Source organism: Coregonus clupeaformis, chromosome 1, assembly GCF_020615455.1.
Source record: "Coregonus clupeaformis isolate EN_2021a chromosome 1, ASM2061545v1, whole genome shotgun sequence".
NCBI classification, from domain to species: domain Eukaryota; kingdom Metazoa; phylum Chordata; class Actinopteri; order Salmoniformes; family Salmonidae; genus Coregonus; species Coregonus clupeaformis.
The window spans coordinates 4,410,017-4,433,552 of record NC_059192.1 but is presented as its reverse complement, the minus strand read 5'-3'; the positions used below and the strand labels follow the sequence as shown (position 1 = coordinate 4,433,552).

At 46.0% G+C, this 23,536-nt stretch overlaps 1 protein-coding gene across 2 annotated transcripts in view; it reads left to right on the top strand.

Annotated features, from left to right (window-relative positions):
* The window catches only part of LOC121579783 (CSC1-like protein 2), an 89,268-nt gene that overhangs the window by 36,666 nt on the left and 29,066 nt on the right, over positions 1-23,536 (top strand). For both annotated transcript variants that reach the window (XM_041894795.2, XM_041894717.2), the window contains 7 exons: positions 2,914-2,965; positions 5,498-5,606; positions 5,744-5,814; positions 11,962-12,042; positions 13,982-14,105; positions 19,485-19,618; positions 19,818-19,955. In XM_041894795.2, coding sequence (XP_041750729.1) covers positions 2,914-2,965; positions 5,498-5,606; positions 5,744-5,814; positions 11,962-12,042; positions 13,982-14,105; positions 19,485-19,618; positions 19,818-19,955 — 709 coding nt within the window. The remainder of the gene's footprint in view (positions 1-2,913; positions 2,966-5,497; positions 5,607-5,743; positions 5,815-11,961; positions 12,043-13,981; positions 14,106-19,484; positions 19,619-19,817; positions 19,956-23,536) is intronic.

Genomic DNA, 23,536 nt, shown 5'->3' with positions numbered 1-23,536 from the left:
GCCCATAGATATAGAACAACTAGAATGGACAAAAACACAAGAGCCCCCAACCCGCCCATAGATATAGAATAACTAGAATGGACAAAAACACAAGAGCCCCCAACCCGCCCATAGATATAGAATAACTAGAATGGACAAAAACACAAGAGCCCCCAACCCGCTCATAGATATAGAATAACTAGAATGGACAAAAACACAAGAGCCCCCAACCCGCCCATAGATATAGAATAACTAGAATGGACAAAAACACAAGAGCCCCCAACCCGCTCATAGAAATGGAATAACTAGAATGGACAAAAACACAAGAGCCCCCAACCCGCCCATAGATATAGAATAACTAGAATGGACAAAAACACAAGAGCCCCCAACCCGCCCATAGATATAGAATAACTAGAATGGACAAAAACACAAGAGCCCCCAACCCGCCCATAGATATAGAATAACTAGAATGGACAAAAACACAAGAGCCCCCAACCCGCCCATAGATATAGAATAACTAGAATGGACAAAAACACAAGAGCCCCCAACCCGCCCATAGATATAGAATAACTAGAATGGACAAAAACACAAGAGCCCTTAACCCACCCATAGATATAGAATAACTAGAATGGACAAAAACACAAGAGCCCCCAACCTGCTCATAGAAATAGAATAACTAGAATGGACAAAAACACAAGAGCCCCCAACGCGCCCATAGATATAGAATAACTAGAATGGACAAAAACACAAGAGCCCCCAACCCGCTCATAGAAATAGAATAACTAGAATGGACAAAAACACAAGAGCCCCCAACCCGCCCATAGATATAGAATAACTAGAATGGACAAAAACACAAGAGCCCCCAACCCGCCCATAGATATAGAATAACTAGAATGGACAAAAACACAAGAGCCCCCAACCCGCTCATAGAAATGGAATAACTAGAATGGACAAAAACACAAGAGCCCCCAACCCGCCCATAGATATAGAATAACTAGAATGGACAAAAAACACAAGAGCCCCCAACCCGCCCATAGATATAGAATAACTAGAATGGACAAAAACACAAGAGCCCCCCAACCCGCCCATAGATATAGAATAACTAGAATGGACAAAAACACAAGAGCCCCCAACCCGCCCATAGATATAGAATAACTAGAATGGACAAAAACACAAGAGCCCCCTACCCGCCCATAGATATAGAATAACTAGAATGGACAAAAACACAAGAGCCCTTAACCCACCCATAGATATAGAATAACTAGAATGGACAAAAACACAAGAGCCCCCATCCCGCCCATAGATATAGAATAACTAGAATGGACAAAAACACAAGAGCCCCCAACCCGCCCATAGATATAGAATAACTAGAATGGACAAAAACAAAAGAGCCCCCAACCCGCCCATAGATATAGAATAACTAGAATGGACAAAAACACAAGAGCCCTTAACCCACCCATAGATATAGAATAACTAGAATGGACAAAAACACGAGCCCCCATCCCGCCCATAGATATAGAATAACTAGAATGGACAAAAACACAAGAGCCCCCCAACCCGCCCATAGATATAGAATAACTAGAATGGACAAAAACACAAGAGCCCTCAACCCACCCATAGATATAGAATAACTAGAATGGACAAAAACACAAGAGCCCCCAACCCGCCCATAGATATAGAATAACTAGAATGGACAAAAACACAAGAGCCCCCAACCCGCCCATAGATATAGAATAACTAGAATGGACAAAAACACAAGAGCCCCCAACCCGCCCATAGATATAGAATAACTAGAATGGACAAAAACACAAGAGCCCTTAACCCACCCATAGATATAGAATAACTAGAATGGACAAAAACACAAGAGCCCCCAACCTGCTCATAGAAATAGAATAACTAGAATGGACAAAAACACAAGAGCCCCCAACGCGCCCATAGATATAGAATAACTAGAATGGACAAAAACACAAGAGCCCCCAACCCGCTCATAGAAATAGAATAACTAGAATGGACAAAAACACAAGAGCCCCCAACCCGCCCATAGATATAGAATAACTAGAATGGACAAAAACACAAGAGCCCCCTACCCGCCCATAGATATAGAATAACTAGAATGGACAAAAACAAAAGAGCCCCCAACCCGCCCATAGATATAGAATAACTAGAATGGACAAAAACACAAGAGCCCTTAACCCACCCATAGATATAGAATAACTAGAATGGACAAAAACACGAGCCCCCATCCCGCCCATAGATATAGAATAACTAGAATGGACAAAAACACAAGAGCCCCCAACCCGCCCATAGATATAGAATAACTAGAATGGACAAAAACACAAGAGCCCTCAACCCACCCATAGATATAGAATAACTAGAATGGACAAAAACACAAGAGCCCCCAACCCGCCCATAGATATAGAATAACTAGAATGGACAAAAACACAAGAGCCCCCAACCAGCCCATAGATATAGAATACTAGAATGGACAAAAACACAAGAGCCCCCAACCCGCCCATAGATATAGAATAACTAGAATGGACAAAAACACAAGAGCCCCCAACCCGCCCATAGATATAGAATAACTAGAATGGACAAAAACACAAGAGCCCCCAACCTGCCCATAGATATAGAATAACTAGAATGGACAAAAACACAAGAGCCCCCAACCCGCCCATAGATATAGAATTACTAGAATGGACAAAAACACAAGAGCCCTCAACCCGCTCATAGAAATAGAATTACTAGAATGGACAAAAACACAAGAGCCCTCAACCCGCTCATAGAAATAGAATAACTAGAACGTACATTCCCATTCTAGAACCCACTCATAGAAATAGAATGACTAGCTGCTTCAACAGACAAATACATAATGTCCTATTATTCTACTGTGTAAAATATGAAGTAAAATATCTCTTCTTTTTTTTTTCCACACAGAAAACAATGCCTACAGTTTTGGGCGTACCACTATAGCCAATCTGGATGCCAAGTGAGTGATTCTCCATAAGTGTTTCCTTATTGCAGAGTGTCTACAACACACTTTGGTGATGACATTTCACTTCCTTATGTTATAATTAAGCAATAAGGAACATCAGGGTTTGTGGAATATGGTTAATATACCACGGCTAAGGGCTGTTCTTAGGCAAGACGCAACGCTGAGTACAGCCTGGATACAGCCCTTAGCCGTGGCATATTGGCCATAAACCACAATCACCCTGAGGTGACTTATTGCTATTATAAACTGGTTACCAACGTAATCAGAACAGTAAAAGTATTTTTTTGTCATACCCGTGGTATGTGGTCGGATTTACCACGGCTTTCAGCCAATCAGCATTCTGGGCTCGACCCACCCGTTTTATAAAATACATTTTGCCAAGACAAATATGACTCTTCATGTTCTGAATCATTCAGTGGGGTCTTTCTCTAACAACTAACATTGCTCTGTTGGTCGTCTTCAAAGTTGTTGTTTCCGCCGGCCGTAAAAAGCAACATTAGCATGATGAGCTGAATTAAATGTAAAAGGCTTTGGAAAATAAAAAAGTTTGCGGTACGCTCAGTGCTCTGTTGACGTTTCACAGACATACGCTTGTTTTTGTGAGAATCTTCGAAATAGAACAGGAATTTTCCATTAATATGAAAAGCGTCTACTAAAAAAATCGATTTAGTCACCTTAATTCTGGCCATCCTTCAAGGTTAATCACTTCAATATGTTTTGAACGTATTATGATAGAGACTTGAGGTTTGGACCGTTGGTTTTCTTAAATAATTACAGTGAGGGGAAAAAAGTATTTGATCCCCTGCTGATTTTGTACGTTTGCCCACTGACAAAGACATGATCAGTCTATACATTTAATGGTAGGTTTATTTGAACAGTGAGAGACAGAATAACAACAAAAAAATCCAGAAAAACGCATGTCAAAAATGTTATAAATTGATTTGCATTTTAATGAGGGAAATAAGTATTTGACCCCTCTGCAAAACATGACTTAGTACTTGGTGGCAAAACCCTTGTTGGCAATCACAGAGGTCAGACGTTTCTTGTAGTTGGCCACCAGGTTTGCACACATCTCAGGAGGGATTTTGTTCCACTCCTCTTTGCAGATCTTCTCCAAGTCATTACGGTTTCGAGGCTGACGTTTGGCAACTCGAACCTTCAGCTCCCTCCACAGATTTTCTATGGGATTAAGGTCTGGAGACTGGCTAGGCCACTCCAGGACCTTAATGTGCTCTTCTTGAGCCACTCCTTTGTTGCCTTGGCCGTGTGTTTTGGGTCATTGTCATGCTGGAATACCCATCCACGACCCATTTTCAATGCCCTGGCTGAGGGAAGGAGGTTCTCACCCAAGATTTGACAGTACATGGCCCCGTCCATCGTCCCTTTGATGCGGTGAAGTTGTCCTGTCCCCTTAGCAGAAAAATACCCCCAAAGTATAATGTTTTCCACCTCCATGTTTGACAGTGGGGATGGTGTTCTTGGGGTCATAGGCAGCATTCCTCCTCCTCCAAACACGGTGAGTTGAGTTGATGCCAAAGAGCTCGATTTTGGTCTCATCTGACCACAACACTTTCACCCAGTTCTCCTCTGAATCATTCAGATGTTCATTGGCAAACTTCAGACGGGCCTGTATATGTGCTTTCTTGAGTAGGGGGACCTTGCGGGCACTGCAGGATTTCAGTCCTTCACGGCGTAGTGTGTTACCAATTGTTTTCTTGGTGTCTATGGTCCCAGGTGCCTTGAGATCATTGACAAGATCCTCCCGTGTAGTTCTGGGCTGATTCCTCACCGTTCTCATGATCATTGCAACTCCACGAGGTGAGATCTTGCATGGAGCCCCAGGCTGAGGGAGATTGACAGTTCTTTTGTGTTTCTTCCATTAGCAAATAATCGCACCAGCTGTTGTCACCTTCTCACCAAGCTACTTGCCGATGGTCTTGTAGCCCATTCCAGCCTTGTGTAGGTCTACAATCTTGTCCCTGACATCCTTGGAGAGCTCTTTGGTCTTGGCCATGGTGGAGAGTTTGGAATCTGATTGATTGATTGCTTCTGTGGACAGGTGTCTTTTATACAGGTAACAAACTGAGATTAGGAGCACTCCCTTTAAGAGTGTGCTCCTAAACTCAGCTCGTTACCTGTATAAAAGACACCTGGGAGCCAGAAATCATTCTGATTGAGAGGGGGTCAAATACTTATTTCCCTCATTAAAATGCAAATCAATTTATAACATTTTTGACATGCGTTTTTCTGGATTTTTTTGTTATTCTGTCTCTCACTGTTCAAATAAACCTACCATTTTAAAATTATAAACTGATCATTTCTTTGTCAGTGGGCAAACGTACAAAATCAGCAGGGGATCAAATACTTTTTTCCCCTCACTGTATCTACACAAACATATGATTTTACCCATCGGTCAAAAGATGCGTTTTTGATTGGACACCCTACTTATTGACGTTCCAATTTCAGTAGGAATGGTTGGTGTCTACCTAACTGGGTTTTATCTGTCTCTGTCCGTCCCCCTCACAGTAACACGCTACTGTGGCTCCACACCACCTTTGCGTTCTTCTACCTGTTGTTGACTGTCTACAGTATGAGAAGACACACCTCCAAGATGCACTACAGAGAGGACGACCTGGTGGGTGGTCCTGAACACGCACACACACACCAATGATCCTAAATATCACTCCACTAACTGTATGCAGGCTGGATACTAAATGTAGGTCAATGTGAATCATCGACCGTATCTTCATTTCTGGCTCTCCTTTTTTTTAGGTGAAACGCACTTTATTTGTCAACGGGATCTCCAAGTATGCAGAGGAGAAGCACATAAAGCAACACTTTGAGTAAGTGCTGTCTGTTCCCTGCATCTGGCAACACTTTGAGTAAGTGCTGTCTGTTCCCTGCATCTGGCAACACTTTGAGTAAGTGCTGTCTGTTCCCTGCATCTGGCAACACTTTGAGGATAGGCAGACAGATAGCTTTCTGTTCCCTGCATCTGGCAACACTGAGTAAGTGCTGTCTGTTCCCTGCATCTAGCAACACTGAGTAAGTGCTGTATGTTCCCTGCATCTGGCAACACTTTGAGTAAGTGCTGTCTGTTCCCTGCATCTGGCAACACTGAGTAAGTGCTGTCTGTTCCCTGCATCTGGCAACACTTTGAGTAAGTGCTGTCTGTTCCCTGCATCTGGCAACACTTTGACTAAGTGCTGTCTGATCCCTGCATCTGGCAACACTTTGAGTAAGTGCTGTCTGTTCCCTGCATCTGGCAACACTTTGAGGAAGTGCTGTCTGTTCCCTGCATCTGGCAACACTTTGAGGATGTGCTGTCTGTTCCCTGCATCTGGCAACAATTTGAGTAAGTGCTGTCTGTTCCCTGCATCTGGCAACACTTTGAGGAAGTGCTGTCTGTTCCCTGCATCTGGCAACACTTTGAGGATGTGCTGTCTGTTCCCTGCATCTGGCAACAATTTGAGTAAGTGCTGTCTGTTCCCTGATTTCACTTCACAAGCCTCAGAATGGTTTCTCTTGGAATGTATCCCTTGGGAGAAAAATTACATTAATGCTCCATTTGCATGAATGTAGTCTCTCTGGAAGAAGCCTCTCTTAACAGTGTTACATTACATTGAGACCCATTCCCCCAGCTAGTTGGGTAAGGCTTCAGTGCAAGTCCTGCCCTCCCCATGGTCCTTGTGTCCCAGGCCAGCCCTATACATACATACATACATACATACATACATACATACATACATACATACATACATACATACATACATACAATAACAGGCCTATCTGTGTAATTGTGTCCCAGGCCAGCCAATAGCAGGCCTATCTGTGTAATTGTGTCCCAGGCCAGCCAATAGCAGGCCTATCTGTGTAATTGTGTCCCAGGCCAGCCAATAGCAGGCCTATCTGTGTAATTGTGTCCCAGGCCAGCCAATAGCAGGCCTATCTGTGTAATTGTGTCCCAGGCCAGCCAATAGCAGGCCTATCTGTGTAATTGTGTCCCAGGCCAGCCAATAGCAGGCCTATCTGTGTAATTGTGTCCCAGGCCAGCCAATAGCAGGCCTATCTGTGTAATTGTGTCCCAGGCCAGCCAATAGCAGGCCTATCTGTGTAATTGTGTCCCAGGCCAGCCAATAGCAGGCCTATCTGTGTCAATAGCAGGCCTATCTGTGTAATTGTGTCCCAGGCCAGCCAATAGCAGGCCTATCTGTGTAATTGTGTCCCAGGCCAGCCAATAGCAGGCCTATCTGTGTAATTGTGTCCCAGGCCAGCCAATAGCAGGCCTATCTGTGTAATTGTGTCCCAGGCCAGCCAATAGCAGGCCTATCTGTGTAATTGTGTCCCAGGCCAGCCAATAGCAGGCCTATCTGTGTAATTGTGTCCCAGGCCAGCCAATAGCAGGCCTATCTGTGTAATTGTGTCCCAGGCCAGCCAATAGCAGGCCTATCTGTGTAATTGTGTCCCAGGCCAGCCAATAGCAGGCCTATCTGTGTAATTGTGTCCCAGGCCAGCCAATAGCAGGCCTATCTGTGTAATTGTGTCCCAGGCCAGCCAATAGCAGGCCTATCTGTGTAATTGTGTCCCAGGCCAGCCAATAGCAGGCCTATCTGTGTAATTGTGTCCCAGGCCAGCCAATAGCAGGCCTATCTGTGTAATTGTGTCCCAGGCCAGCCAATAGCAGGCCTATCTGTGTAATTGTGTCCCAGGCCAGCCAATAGCAGGCCTATCTGTGTAATTGTGTCCCAGGCCAGCCAATAGCAGGCCTATCTGTGTAATTGTGTCCCAGGCCAGCCAATAGCAGGCCTATCTGTGTAATTGTGTCCCAGGCCAGCCAATAGCAGGCCTATCTGTGTAATTGTGTCCCAGGCCAGCCAATAGCAGGCCTATCTGTGTAATTGTGTCCCAGGCCAGCCAATAGCAGGCCTATCTGTGTAATTGTGTCCCAGGCCAGCCAATAGCAGGCCTATCTGTGTAATTGTGTCCCAGGCCAGCCAATAGCAGGCCTATCTGTGTAATTGTGTCCCAGGCCAGCCAATAGCAGGCCTATCTGTGTAATTGTGTCCCAGGCCAGCCAATAGCAGGCCTATCTGTGTAATTGTGTCCCAGGCCAGCCAATAGCAGGCCTATCTGTGTAATTGTGTCCCAGGCCAGCCAATAGCAGGCCTATCTGTGTAATTGTGTCCCAGGCCAGCCAATAGCAGGCCTATCTGTGTAATTGTGTCCCAGGCCAGCCAATAGCAGGCCTATCTGTGTAATTGTGTCCCAGGCCAGCCAATAGCAGGCCTATCTGTGTAATTGTGTCCCAGGCCAGCCAATAGCAGGCCTATCTGTGTAATTGTGTCCCAGGCCAGCCAATAGCAGGCCTATCTGTGTAATTGTGTCCCAGGCCAGCCAATAGCAGGCCTATCTGTGTAATTGTGTCCCAGGCCAGCCAATAGCAGGCCTATCTGTGTAATTGTGTCCCAGGCCAGCCAATAGCAGGCCTATCTGTGTAATTGTGTCCCAGGCCAGCCAATAGCAGGCCTATCTGTGTAATTGTGTCCCAGGCCAGCCAATAGCAGGCCTATCTGTGTAATTGTTCCTAACTGAAGTCAGATGAGCTGGATTAGTTGAGTCATGTGTTAGGAAGTAGGAAGATGGGCTGGGAGGGACACACACACACACACACACACACTGGGAGGGACACACACACACACACTGGGAGGGACACACACACACACACACACACACACACACACACACACACACACTGGGAGGGACACACACACACACACTGGGAGGGCACACACACACACACATACACACACACACACACACACACACACTGGGAGGGGAACACACACACACACACACTGGGAGGGACACACACACTCACACACACACACACACATACACACACACACACACACACACACACACACACACACTGGGAGGGACACACACACACACACACACTGGGAGGGGGACACACACACACACACACACACTGGGAGGGGCGTGGGACAGAGCCGGGGCGTGGGACAGAGCCGGGGCGGGTCACCTCTTGCTAGCTAAGCCCAATAGTATTACACTCTCCTTTTGTTCAACACAGGCAGGCGACAGGCTCTTCTTGTGTTCCAGAAATACCTCTCTCTCCTGTAGCCTCGACTGTCCCTTCAGATGTAAAGGAGTGAAGACCCACACCTGTGAGACAGAGACTTGTCTGATAGAGAGACTTCAGGGAGTAAGACAGAGAGCGAGGGCGGACGACAGAGAGAGAGAGAGAGCGAGGGCGGACGACCGAGAGAGAGAGAGCGAGGGCGGACGACAGAGAGAGAGAAAGGGGGGGGCGGACGACAGCGAGAGAGAGAGAGAGGGCGGACGACAGAGAGAGAGAAAGGGGGGGGCGGACGACAGAGAGAGAGAAAGGGGGGGGGCGGACGACAGCGAGAGAGAGGGCGAGGGCGGACGACCGAGAGAGAGAGAGAGAGAGAGGGCGGACGACACAGAGAGAGAGAGAGAGAAAGAGGGAAACAAACAAGAGGAAGAGAGAGAGAGGAGACAGATGTGAAACATGTCAGAGTTGGCCAGTAGCCTGCAGAGAGAGACCAACATGTCAGATCTGGCCAGTAGCCTGCAGAGAGAGAGCCCATGTCAGATCTGGCCAGTAGCCTGCAGAGAGAGAGACCAACATGTCAGATCTGGCCAGTAGCCTGCAGAGAGAGAGACCAACATGTCAGATCTGGCCAGTAGCCTGCAGAGAGAGAGACCAACATGTCAGAGCTGGCCAGTAGCCTGCAGAGAGAGAGACCAACATGTCAGAGCTGGCCAGTAGCCTGCAGAGAGAGAGACCAACATGTCAGAGTTGGCCAGTAGCCTGCAGAGAGAGAGACCAACATGTCAGAGTTGGCCAGTAGCCTGCAGAGAGACCATTATGTCAGAGCTGCCCAGTAGCCTGCAGAGAGAGAGACCATGTCAGAGCTGGCCAGTAGCCTGCAGAGAGAGACCAACATGTCAGAGTTGGCCTGCAGAGAGAGACCAATGTGTCAGAGCTGGCCAGTAGCCTGCAGAGAGGGAGACCATGTCAGACCTAAGGACAGGATATCAGTGTCATTCATCCTATTGAGTGTTTTGATGTAGGAAAATGTATACTGAACAAAAATATAAACGCAACATGCAACAATTTCTAAGATTTTACTGAGTTACAGTTCATATAAAGAAATCAGTTGATTTAAATAAATAAATTAGGCCCTAATCTATGGATTTCACATGACTGGGAATGCATCCGTTGGTCACAGATACCTTAAATGGAAAGGGCATGGATCAGAAAACCAGTCAGTATCTGGTGTGACCACCATTTGCCTCATACAGCGTGACACATCTCCTTTGCATAGAGTTGATCAGGCTGTTGATTGTGGAATGTTGTCCCACTCCTCTTCAATGGCTGCAAAGTTGCTGGATATTGGCGGGAACTGGAACATGCTGTCGTACACGTCGATCCAGAGCATCCCAAACATGCTCAATGGGTGACATGTCTGGTGGGTATGCAGGCCATGGAAGAACTGGGACATTTTCAGCTTCCAGGAATTGTGTACAGATCTTTGCGACATTACATTTACATTTACGTCATTTAGCAGACGCTCTTATCCAGAGCGACTTACAAATTGGTGCATTCACCCTATAGCCAGTGGGATAACCACTTTACAATATGTTTTTTTTTTTTTTTTTTAGGGGGCGGGGGGGGTAGAAGGATTACTTTATCCTATCCCATGTATTCCTTAAAGAGGTGGGGTTTCAAATGTCTCCGGAAGGTGGTGAGTGACTCCGCTGTCCTGGCGTCGTGAGGGAGCTTGTTCCACCATTGGGGTGCCAGAGCAGCGAACAGTTTTGACTGGGTACATGACCCCAGTACTGACAGGGGGTCATGCATTCTCATGCTGAAACATGAGGTGATGGCGACGGATCAATGGCCTCAGGATCTCGTCACGGTATCTCTGTGCATTCAAATTGCCATCGATAAAATGCAATTGTGTTTGTTGTCACCATGGGGCACTCTATTCACAACGTTGACATCAGCAAACCGCTCGCCCACACGACGTCATACACGTGGTCTGCGGTTGTGAGGCCGGTTGGACATACTGCCACATTCTCTAAAATTACGTTGGAGGCGGCTTATGGTAGAGAAATGAACATTCAATTTTCTGGCAACTGCTCTGGTGGACATTCCTGCAGTCTGCATGCCAATTGCATGCTCCCTCAATTTGAGACATCTGTGGCATTGTGTTGTGTGACAAAACTGCACATTTTAGAGTGGCCTTTTTTTGTCCTCAGCACAAGTTGCACCTGTGTAATGATCATGCAGTTTAATCAGCTTCTTGATACGCCACACCTGTCAGGTGGATGGATTATCTTTGCAAAGGAGAAATGCTCACTAACAGGGATGTAAACACATTTGTGCACAAAATTTGAGAGAAATAAGATTTTTGTGCGTATGGAGAATTTCGGGGATCTTTTATTTCACCTCATGAAACATGGGACCAACACTTTACATGTTGCCTTTATATTTTTGTTCAGCGTGATTAGATTACAGTCCTGTAATAGTGAAGATGGTAAAATGTCATTAGATTACAAGAATATCGAAGATGCGTCACTTCCTTGATTTGAAATGCTTTGTATCTGAATCTAATTCACCGTGGTGTAGTTCTGTACAGTTCCTGACAGTGGTCACTGTGACCATAGAAACAGAATGACTAGAACAGACATTGCCATTCAAGTCAACGTTCCGTGATGGGTGGACTGGTGACCATAGTGCATGTTTTAGTCACTCTATTTCTGTGACATGTAATACAGAGAGACTCCTGAGGGACTCTTAACCTATGATTTAATGTCTGCAACCAACAAAGGACTGAAGGGAATACTATAGACTTGTATAAACAGATTCCTCCATGTCCATACCTTCATTGAATCCTTATCTTTCCATCTCTTTCCCTCTCTCTCTCTCCATACAGACAGGCTTATGAAAACTGCTGCGTTCTAGAGGCCCGTATATGTTACGATGTGGCAAAGCTGATGTCCCTCAACTCAGAAAGGTAAGCAGTATCTCCGCTTGACTGTTGCTGTCTGTAGCAATACCATAGAGATAGTTAAGAGGACTCTATTTGGATTTAACCCGTTTTAGCATGGACATTGGCATTGAGGGCTTCCACCATTTTTAAAGTACATTGAACAGAAATAATTGCAACATGCAACAATTTGAAAGATTTTACTGAGATAGACTTCATATAAGGAAATCAGTCAGTTGAAATAAATAATTTACGCCCTAATCTATGGATTTCACATGACTGGGAATATAGATATGCATCCGTTGGTCACAAATACCTTAAATGAAAAGGGCATGGATCAGAAAACCAGTCAGTATCTGGTGTGACCACCACCATTTGCCTCATACAGCGCGACACATCTCCTTCGCATAGAGTTGATCAGGCTGTTGATTGTGGAATGTTGTCCCACTCCTCTTCAATGGCTGCAAAGTTGCTGGATATTGGCGGGAACTGGAAAATGCTGTCGTACACGTCGATCCAGAGCATCCCAAACATGCTCAATGGGTGACATGTCTGGTGGGTATGCAGGTCATGGAAGAACTGGGACATTTTCAGCTTCCAGGAATTGTGTACAGATCCTTGCGACATGGGGCCATGCATTATCATGCTGAAACATGAGGTGATGGCGGCGGATGAATGGCCTCAGGATCTCGTCACGGTATCTCTGTGCATTGAAATTGCCATCGATCAAATGCAATTGTGTTTGTTGTCCGTAGCTTATGACCTATTGAGGGCGACGAGCACACAGATGAGCTTCCCTGAGACGGTTTCTGACAGTTTGTGCAGAAATTCATCGGTTGTGCAAACCCTCAGTTTCATCAGCTGTCCGGGAGGCTGGTCTCAGACGATCCCGCAGGTGAAGAAGCCGGATGTGGAGGTCCTGGACTGGCGTGGTTACGCGTGTTCTGCGGTTGTGAGGCCGGGTGGACGTACTGCCAAATTCTCTAAAATGACGTTGGAGGCGGCTTATAGTAAAGAAATTCACATTCAATTATCTGGCAACAGCTCTGGTGGAAGTTCCTGCAGTCAGCATGCCAATTGGGCGCTCCCTCAACTTGAAACATCTGTGGCATTGTGTTGTGTGACAAAATTGCACATATTAGAGTGGCCTTTTATACCGAGTCAATGTGCGTGGGTACAGGTTAGTCGAGGTAATATGTAAATGTAGGTAGGGGTAAAGTGACTATGCATAGATAATAAACAGCGAGTAGCAGCAGTATAAAAACAAAGGGGGAGAGGGTCAGTGTAAATAGTCCGGATGGCCATTTGATTAATTGTTCAGCAGTCTTATGGCTTGGGGGTAGAAGCTGTTAAGGAGCCTTTTGGACCTAGGCTTGGCGCTCCGGTACCGCTTGCCGTGCGGTAGCAGAGAGAACAGTCTATGACTTGGGTGACTGGAGTCTTTGACAATTTTTTGGTCCTTCCTCTGACACCGCCTAGTATAGAGGTCCTGGATGGCAGGAAGCTTTGCCCAAGTGATGTACTGGGCCGTACGCACTACCCTCTGTAGCGCCTTACGGTCAGATGTCGAGCAGTTGCCATACCAGGCGGTGATGCAACCGGTCAGGATGCTCTCGATGGTGCAACTGTAGAACTATTTGAGGATCTGAAGACCCATGCCAAATCTTTTCAGTCTCCCGAGGGGACTGTCTTGGTGTGTTTGGACCATGATAGTGGTCCAAACTACGTCGCCACAATAAATTAATGATACTTTTTTTCAAACACAAAAGAAGAAGAAAATGTACTACTTTAAAATGGAGATGGCCTTTAATGGCGCTGCCCATGCTGTCACAGACACCATAATGGGACAGGTACAAAGATGAGTCCTCTTTCCATCTCTATGAGCAATACTAATTTGCCTAGTAAATCAGTGTATGGCCAGTGTATTATGGTCATGTGATATGAGCACATTTGCTTCTGCAAACAGGAAGAAGACTGAACGCAGCATGAAGTTCTTTAAAGACCTGCAGTCCAAGGAGCACATCCCCACCATGATCAATCCCAAACCCTTTGGACATCTCTGCTGCTGTATCATCAAGGGCTGTGAGCAGGTAAGACCATCCTCCTCACCTGTGTTAGGTTGTCAATAACAATGTAAAAACCGACGGACGACTATTAAAGCTCAAACCAAGTTTATTCACCCACTGGGTCACAGAGCTAGCTGCATGAGACAAAGACATGTTTCCACCAACACATATATATATATATTCCAATTTAGGTGAACTCCCCCTTCTCTCTCAACCTTACATATTTTATTGCTAGGCAGGAAGTGAAGTGATGTGAGCAATAAACTGTTCCTTCTCCCTTAACGTGACCTGACCTAACCTCAACCCCATCCCTCTCTAATCCGAAGCTCTCCTCCCGTATCAGCGACGGCAATCACATCTCTACTCAATACGTTCCAAAGCCCCCCTGGCTCCTATCCGACCTTCATTGACCCCAACATATACATTCCTCCTACAGATAACCATTAACTTCTGGTGTCTAAACCAGACGGTGGCACTCATGTCTCTAGGATAACTGATGATTAACAATATTTAAAAGTTTAGAAATCCAAACCCATCACCTGAAACCTGAACCATTTACAATACCATAACATAACACTACTCATAGGGAGAGAGTTGATTCAAAATGATTCTTGGAACTTGTGTTATTGTCCTATCCAAATGGCACAATCAAATTCCCTCTGGGTGTGTTGCTTAGATCCCCTGAGTGGCCATATCTCTGTCTTTCATACCCATCTTACTCTTAGTATTCTCACTAGGCCTTCTTCATCTTCTAACTAACCATCTATATCCTACAGGAGGACACAGTGAGTTACTACACCAAGCTGGAAGCCCCCTAACTAACCATCTATATCCTACAGGAGGACACAGTGAGTTACTACACCAAGCTGGAAGCCCCCTAACTAACCATCTCTATCCTACAGGAGGAAACAGTGAGTTACTACACCAAGCTGGAAGCCCCCTAACTAACCATCTCTATCCTACAGGAGGAAACAGTGAGTTACCACGCCAAGCTGGAAGCCCCCTAACTAACCATCTATATCCTACAGGAGGACACAGTGAGTTACTACGCCAAGCTGGAAGCCCCCTAACTAACCATCTCTATCCTACAGGAGGACACAGTGAGTTACTACGCCAAGCTGGAAGCCCCCTAACTAACCATCTCTATCCTACAGGAGGACACAGTGAGTTACTACGCCAAGCTGGAAGCCCCCTAACTAACCATCTCTATCCTACAGGAGGGATTGGCGCCGGAGCGAATGGCTGGTATGGCTGCCGTTTTACGGGCTCCTAACCAGCCATGCTAATTTGTTTGTTTCTTTCGCGTTGTTTGTAACTTATTTTGTACATGAAGTTGCTGCTACCGTCTCTTATGACCGAAAAGAGCTTCTGGACATCAGAACAGCGATTACTCACCTCGAACTGGAACAAATATTTTTTTCTTTAATGAGTCCGAAGCGAAGGATAGACTGCTTCCCGGAGACCAGGCCCAAATCCCCGTCATTCGCGTGAAGAAAAGACGGAGATACAGGGGGCGAAGGTCGGGGGTGCCCTGTGAGGATTCGAAGGCGAGTGAGTAAATCGCCACTACCATCGGTTCTATTGGCCAACGTGCAATCACTGGAAAACAAACTTGATGATCTACGGTCGAGACTGTCATACCAACGGGACATTAATAACTGTAATATCTTATGTTTCATTGAGTCGTGGCTGAACGACGACACGGATAATATAGAGCTGGCTGGGTTTTCCGTGCATCGGCAGGACAGAGCAGCTACGTCTGGTAAGACGAGGGGCGGGGGTGTGTGTCTTATTTGTCAATAACAGCTGGTGCGCGATGTCTAATATTAAAGAAGTCTCGAGGTATTGCTCGCCTGAGGTAGAGTATCTCATGATAAGCTGTAGACCCACTATCTACCAAGAGAGTTCTCATCTATATTTTTCGTAGCTGTCGATTTACCACAAACCGATGCTGGCACTAAGTCCGCACTCAACAAGCTGTATAAGGCCATAAGCAAACAAAAAAATGCTTATCCAGAAGTGGCGCTCCTAGTGGCCGGGGACTTTAATACAGGCAAACTTAAATCAGTTTTACCCCATTCTCATCGACGGGGCTGTAGTGGAACAGGTTGAGAGCTTCAAGTTCCTTGGTGTCCACATCACCAACGAACTATCATGGTCCAAACACACCAAGACAGTCGTGAAGAGGGCACGACAAAGCCTATTCCCCCTCAGGAGACTAAAAAGATTTGGCATGGGTCCTCAGATCCTCAAAAAATTCTACAGCTGCACCATCGAGAGCATCCTGACTGGTTGCATCACCGCCTGGTATGGCAACTGCTTGGCCTCTGACCGCAAGGCACTACAGAGGGTAGTGCGTACGGCCCAGTACATCACTGGGGCAAAGCTCCCTGCCATCCAGGACCTCTATACCAGGCGGTGTCAGAGGAAGGCCCTCAAAATTGTCAAAGACTCCAGCCACCCTAGTCATAGACTGTTCTCTCTGCTACCGCACGGCAAGCGGTACCGGAGTGCCAAGTCTAGGTCCAAAAGACTTCTCAACAGCTTCTACCCCAAGCCATAAGACTCCTGAACAGCTAATCATGGCTACCCGGACTATTTGCACTGCCCCCCACCCCATCCTTTTTACGCTGCTGCTACTCTGTTAAGTATTTATGCATAGTCACTTTAACTCTACCCACATGTACATATTACCTCAACTACCTCAACTAGCCGGTGCCCCCGCACATTGACTATGCAACGGTACCCCCCTGTATATATAGCCTCCCTACTGTCACTTTATTTTACTGTATATATAGCCTCCCTACTGTCACTTTATTTTACTTCTGCTCTTTTTTTCTCAACACTTTTTTGTTGTTGTTTTATTCTTACTTTTTTGTTTAAAATAAATGCACTGTTGGTTAAGGGCTGTAAGTAAGCATTTCACTGTAATGTCTGCACCTGTTGTATTCGGCGCATGTGACCAATAAAATTTGATTTGATTTGATTTGAAATGTGCAACCAGAGGAAAAAAACTCTAGACCACCTTTACTCCACACACAGAGGCACGTACAAAGCTCTCCCTCGCCCTCCATTTGGCAAATCTGACCATAATTCTATTCTCCTTATTCCTGCTTACAAGCAAAAACTAAAGCAGGAAGTACCAGTGACTCGCTCAATACGGAAATGGTCAGATGACGCGGCTGCTACGCTACAGGACTGTTTTGCTAGCACAGACTGGAATATGTTCCGGTATTCATCCAATGGCATTGAGGAGTATACCACCTCAGTCACCGGCTTCATCAATAAGTGCATCGACGACATCGTCCTCCCAGTGACCGTACGTACCTACCCCAACCAGAAGCCATGGATTACAGGCAACATCCGCACTGAGCTAAAGGCTAGAGCTGCCGCTTTCAAGGAGCGGGACACTAATCCGGACACTTATAAGAAATCCCGCTATGCCCTCAGACGAACCATCAAACAGGCAAAGCGCCAATACAGGACTAAGATTGAATCCTACACCGGGTTTGATGCTCGTCGGATGTGGCAGGGCTTGCAAACTAGTGACGCGAACCTACTAGACGAGCTAAATGCCTTTTATGCTCGCTTCGAGGCAAGCAACACTGAAGCATGCATGAGAGCGCCAGCAGTTCCGGACGACTGTGTGATCACGGTCTCCGTAGCCATTGTGAGCAAGACCTTTAAACAGGTCAACATTCACAAGGTTGCGGGGCCAGACGGATTACCAGGGCGTTTACTCAGAGCATGCGCGGACCAACTGGCAAGTGTCTTCACTGACATTTTCAACCTCTCCCTGACCGAGTCTGTAATACCTACATGTTTCAAGCAGACCACCATAGTCCCTGTTTCCAAGAATGCGAAGGTAACCTGCCTAAATGACTATAGTCCCGTAGCACTGACGTCGGTAGCCATGAAGTACTTTGAAAGGCTGGTCATGGCTCACATCAACACCATCATCCCGGAAAACCCTAGACCCACATAATTTGCATACTGCCCCAACAGATCCACAGATGACGCAATCGCACTCCGCACTGCCCTTTCCCACCTGGACAAAAGGAACACTTATGTGAGAATGCTGTTCATTGACTACAGCTCAGTGTTCAACACCATAGTGCCCACAAAGCTCATCACTAAGCTAAGGACACCTCCCTCTGCAACTGGATCCTGGACTTCCTGACGGGCAGCCCCCAGGTGGTGAGGGTAGGCAACAACACTTTCCGCCACGCTGATCCTCAACACGGGGGCCCATCAGGGTGCGTGCTTAGCCCCCTCCTTTACTCCCTGTTCACCCACGACTGCGATGCTGCACACGACTCCAACACCAACATGAAGTTTGCTGACGACACAACAGTGGTAGGCCTGATCACCGACAACGATGAGATAGCCTATAGGGAGAAGGTCAGAGGCCTGGCAGTGTGGTGCCAGGACAACAACCTCTCCCTTAATGTGAGCAAGACAAAGGAGATGATCGAGGACCACAGGAAAAGGAGGACCGAACACGCTCCCATTAACATCGACGGGGCTGTAGTGGAGCGGGTGAAGAGTTTCAAGTTCCTTGGTGTCCACATCACCAACAAACTATCATGGTCCAAACACACCAAGACAGTCGTGAAGAGGGCACGACAACACCTTTTTTCCCCCTCAGGAGACTGAAAAGATTTGGCATGAGTCCCCAGATCCTCAAAAAGTTATACAGCTGCACCAGCGAGAGCATCCTGACTGGTTGCATCACCGCCTGGTATGGCAACTGCTTGGCATCGACCGTAAGGCGCTACAGAGGGTAGTGCGTACGGCCCAGTACATCACTTGGGCAAAGCTTCCTGCCATCCAGGACCTATATACTAGGCGGTGTCAGAGGAAGGCCAAAAAAATTGTTAAATACTCCAGTGACCCAAGTCATAGACCAAGTCTAGGTCCAAAAGGCTCCTTAACAGCTTCTACCCCCAAGCCATAAGACTGCTGAACAATTAATCAAAATGGCCACCCAGACTATTAGCACTGACCCCCCTCCCCTCCCTTTGTTTTTACACTGCTGCTACTCGCTGTTTATTATCTATGCATAGTCACTTTACCCCTACCTACATGTACAAATTACCTCGACTAACCTGTACCCCCGCACATTGACTCGGTACCGGTACCCCCTGTATATAGCCTCCTTATTGTTATTTTTATTGTGTTACTTATTATTTTCTTTTTTACTTTAGTTTATTGAGTAAATATTTTCTTAACTCTATTTCTTGAACTGCATTGTTGGTTAAGGTCTTGTAAGTAAGCATTTCACAGTAAGGTCTACACCTGTTGTATTCGGCGCATGTGACAAATAACATTTTGATTTGATTAGAGACAGTGAGTTACTACACCAAGCTGGAAGCCCCCTAACTAACCCTCTCTATCCTACAGGAGGAAGCAGTGAGTTACTACACCAAGCTGGAGTCCAAGCTGAAGGAGGAGTACAGGAAGGAGAAAGAGAAGGTCAACAGTAAACCACTAGGAATGGCCTTCGTTACCTTCCAGAACGAAGCCATGACCGCCATGTAAGAGAGTGTGTCAGCAACAGAGGAATGAGATGATGTGGGTTGGGATGTTTGCGTCTCTCATTCTATACTTTCAAGTGTCGTTCATCACTCGGCTATTGGAACGAATGTGAGAATGCTGGAAAATCAATGTTTTGTCTTTTTGTGCATTGGTAACCATAAATCAAGTGATTATCTTTCTATATGGTTCCCTGTTCAGTATCCTGAAGGACTACAATGCGTGTAAGTGTCAGGGCTGCCACTGTCAGAGGGAACCAAAGTCTTCTGCCTTCAGCCAGCACCTTCACACATACTCCTGGACCGTCGGCTATGCACCAGACCCACAGAACGTCTACTGGTGAGGACACACGACACAGCACATATTGATGTACTCAGTTTCCCCTCTGGGGGGGAATTCAGTGTGTTATGATGTCACCACCAGACATCCAGAGTAAAGAAATACTGTACTGGTTAGATCAGCAGTTCTCTTGAGTGTGTTATGATGCCAGATGATGCCAAATATACCCTAGGTCTATTTGACTTTGATACATGTAGAGCAGCGATGGGCAACTGGCGGCCTGCCCCCTTTTGTAGGCCCGCAGACCATTTCAACCGTAAAAAAAAACAAAATATATATATATATATATATATATATATATATATATATATATATATATATATACTCAGCAAAAAAATAAACGTCCCTTTTTCAGGACCCTGTCTTTCAAAGATAATTAGTATAAATCCAAATAACTTCACAGATCTTCATTGTAAAGGGTTTAAACACGGTTTCCCATGCTTGTTCAATGAACCATAAACAATTAATGAACATGCACCTGTGGAACGGTCGTTAAGACACTAACAGCTTACAGACGGTAGGCAATAAAGGTCACAGTTACGAAAACTTAGGACACTAAAGAGGCCTTTTTACTGACTCTGAAAAACACCAAAAGAAAGATGCCCAGGGTCCCTGCTCATCTGCGTGAACGTGCCTTCGGCATGCTGCAAGGAGGCATGAGGACTGCAGATGTGGCCAGGGCAATACATTTCAATGTCCGTACTGTGAGACGCCTAAGACAGCGCCACAGGGAGACAGGACGGACAGCTGATCGTCCTCGCAGTGGCAGACCACGTATACACCTGCACAGGATCGGTACATCCGAACATCACACCTGTGGGACAGGTACAGGATGGCAACAACAACTGCCTGAGTTACACCAGGAACGCACCATCCCTCCATCAGTGCTCAGACTGTCCGCAGTAGGCTGAGAGAGGCTGGACTGAGGGCTTGTAGGCCTGTAGTAAGGCAGGTCCTCACCAGACATCACCGGCAACAACGTCGCCTGTGGGCACAAACCCACCGTTGCTGGACTAGACAGGACTGGCAAAAAGTGCTCTTCACTGACGAGTCGCAGTTTTGTCTCACCAGGGGTGATGGTCAGAATCACGTTTATCGTTGAAGGAATGAGCGTTACACTGAGGCCTGTACTCTGGAGCGGGATCGATTTGGAGGTGGAGGGTCCGTCGCGGTCTGGGGCGGTGTGTCACAGCATCATCGGACTGAGCTTGTTGTCATTGCAGGCAATCTCAACGCTGTGCGTTACAGGGAAGACATCCTCCTCCCTCATGTGGTAGCCTTCCTGCAGGCTCATCCTGACATGACCCTCCAGCATGACAATGCCACCAGCCATAATGCTCGTGAACTTGCTGGTGCCTTGGTGGAAGAGTGGGGTAACATCTCACAGCAAGAACTGGCAAATCTGGTGCAGTCCATGAGGAGGAGATGAATTGAAGTACTTAATGCAGCTGGTGGCCACACCAGATACTGACTGTTACTTTAGATTTTGACCCCCCCCCTTTGTTCAGGGATGCATTATTCAATTTCTGTTAGTCAAATGTCTGTGGAACATGTTCAGTTTATGTCTGTTGTTGAATCTTGTTATGTTCATACAAATATTTACACATGTAAAGTTTGCTGAAAATAAACGCAGTTGACAGTGAGAGGACGTTTCTTTTTTTGCTGAGTGTATATATATATATATATATATATATATATATATATATATATATATATATACACAGTACCTTCGGAAAGTATTCAGACCCCTTGACTTTTTCCACATTTTGTTACGTTACAGCCTTAGTCTAAAATGTATTTAAATAGTTTTTTTTTTTTCTTCAATCTACACACAATACCCCATAATCTTTGCAAACGTATTAAAAATAAAATACTGATACCACATTTACAGTATTCAGACCCTTGACTCAATACATTGTTGAAGCACCTTTGGCAGTGATTACAGCCTTGAGTCTTCTTGGGTATGACGCTACAAATTTGCCACACCTGTATTTGGGGAGTTTCTCCCATTCTTCTCTGCAGATCCTCTCAAGCTCTGTCAGGTTGGATGGGGAGCGTCGCTGCACAGCTATTTTCAGGTCTCTCCAGAGATGTTCGATCGGGTTCAAGTCCGGGCTCTGGCTGGGCCACTCAAGGACATTCAGAGACTTGTCCCGAAGCCACTCCTGCGTTGTCTTGGCTGTGTGCTTAGGGTCCATAAAGGCCTGATTGGTGGAGTGCTGCAGAGATGGTTGTCCTTCTGGAAGGTTCTCCCATCTCCACAGAGGCACTCTAGAGCTCTGTCAGTGACCATCAGGTTCTTGTTCACCTCCCTGACCAAGGCCCTTCTCCCCCTATTGCTCAGTTTGGCCGGGCGGCCAGCTCTAGGAAGAGTCTTGGTGGTTCCAAACGTCTTCCATTTAAGAATGATGAAGGCCACTGTGTCCTTGGGGACCTTCAATGCTGCAGACATTTTTGTTACCCTTCCCCAGACATGTGCCTCAACACAATCCTGTCTCGGAGTTCTATGGACAATTCCGTCGACCTCATTGCTTGATTTTTGCTCTGACATGCACTGTCAACTGTGTGACCTTATACAGACAGGTGTGTGCCTTTCCAAATCATGTCAAATCAATTGAATTTACCATAGGTGGACTCCAATCAAGTTGTAGAAACATCTCAAGGATGATCAATGGAAACAGGATGCACCTGAGCTCAATTTCGAGTCTCATAGCAAAGGGTCTGAATACTTATGTAAATAAGGTATTTCAGTTTTTTATTTGTAATACATTTGCAACAATGTCTAAAAACCTGTTTTCACTTTGTCATTATGGGGTGTTGTGTGTAAATTGATGAGTATTTATTTATTTTTAATCAATTTTAGAATAAGGCTGTAATGTAACATAATGTGGAAAAGGGGAAGGGGTCTGTGTATGTGTGTATATATGTGTGTGTGTGTGTGTGTGTGTGTGTGTGTGTGTGTGTGTGTGTACGTACAGTGAGGGGAAAAAAGTATTTGATCCCCTGCTGATTTTGTACGTTTGCCCACTGACAAAGACATGATCAGTCTATAATTTTAATGGTAGGTTTATTTGAACAGTGAGAGACAGAATAACAACACCAAAAATCCAGAAAAATGCATGTCAAAAATTTTATAAATTGATTTGCATTTTAATTAGGGAAATAAGTATTTGACCCCCTCTCAATCAGAAAGATTTCTGGCTCCCAGGTGTCTTTTATACAGGTAACGAGTTGAGATTAGGAGCACACTCTTAAAGGGAGTGCTCCTAATCTCAGCTTGTTACCTGTATAAAAGATACCTGTCCACAGAAGCAATCAATCAATCAGATTCCAAACTCTCCACCATGGCCAAGACCAAAGAGCTCTCCAAGGATGTCAGGGACAAGATTGTAGACCTACACAAGGCTGGAATGGGCTACAAGACCATCGCCAAGCAGCTTGGTGAGAAGGTGACAACAGTTGGTGCGATTATTCGCAAATGGAAGAAACACAAAATAAATGTCAATCTCCCTCAGCCTGGGGCTCCATGCAAGATCTTACCTCGTGGAGTTGCAATGATCATGAGAACGGTGAGGAATCAG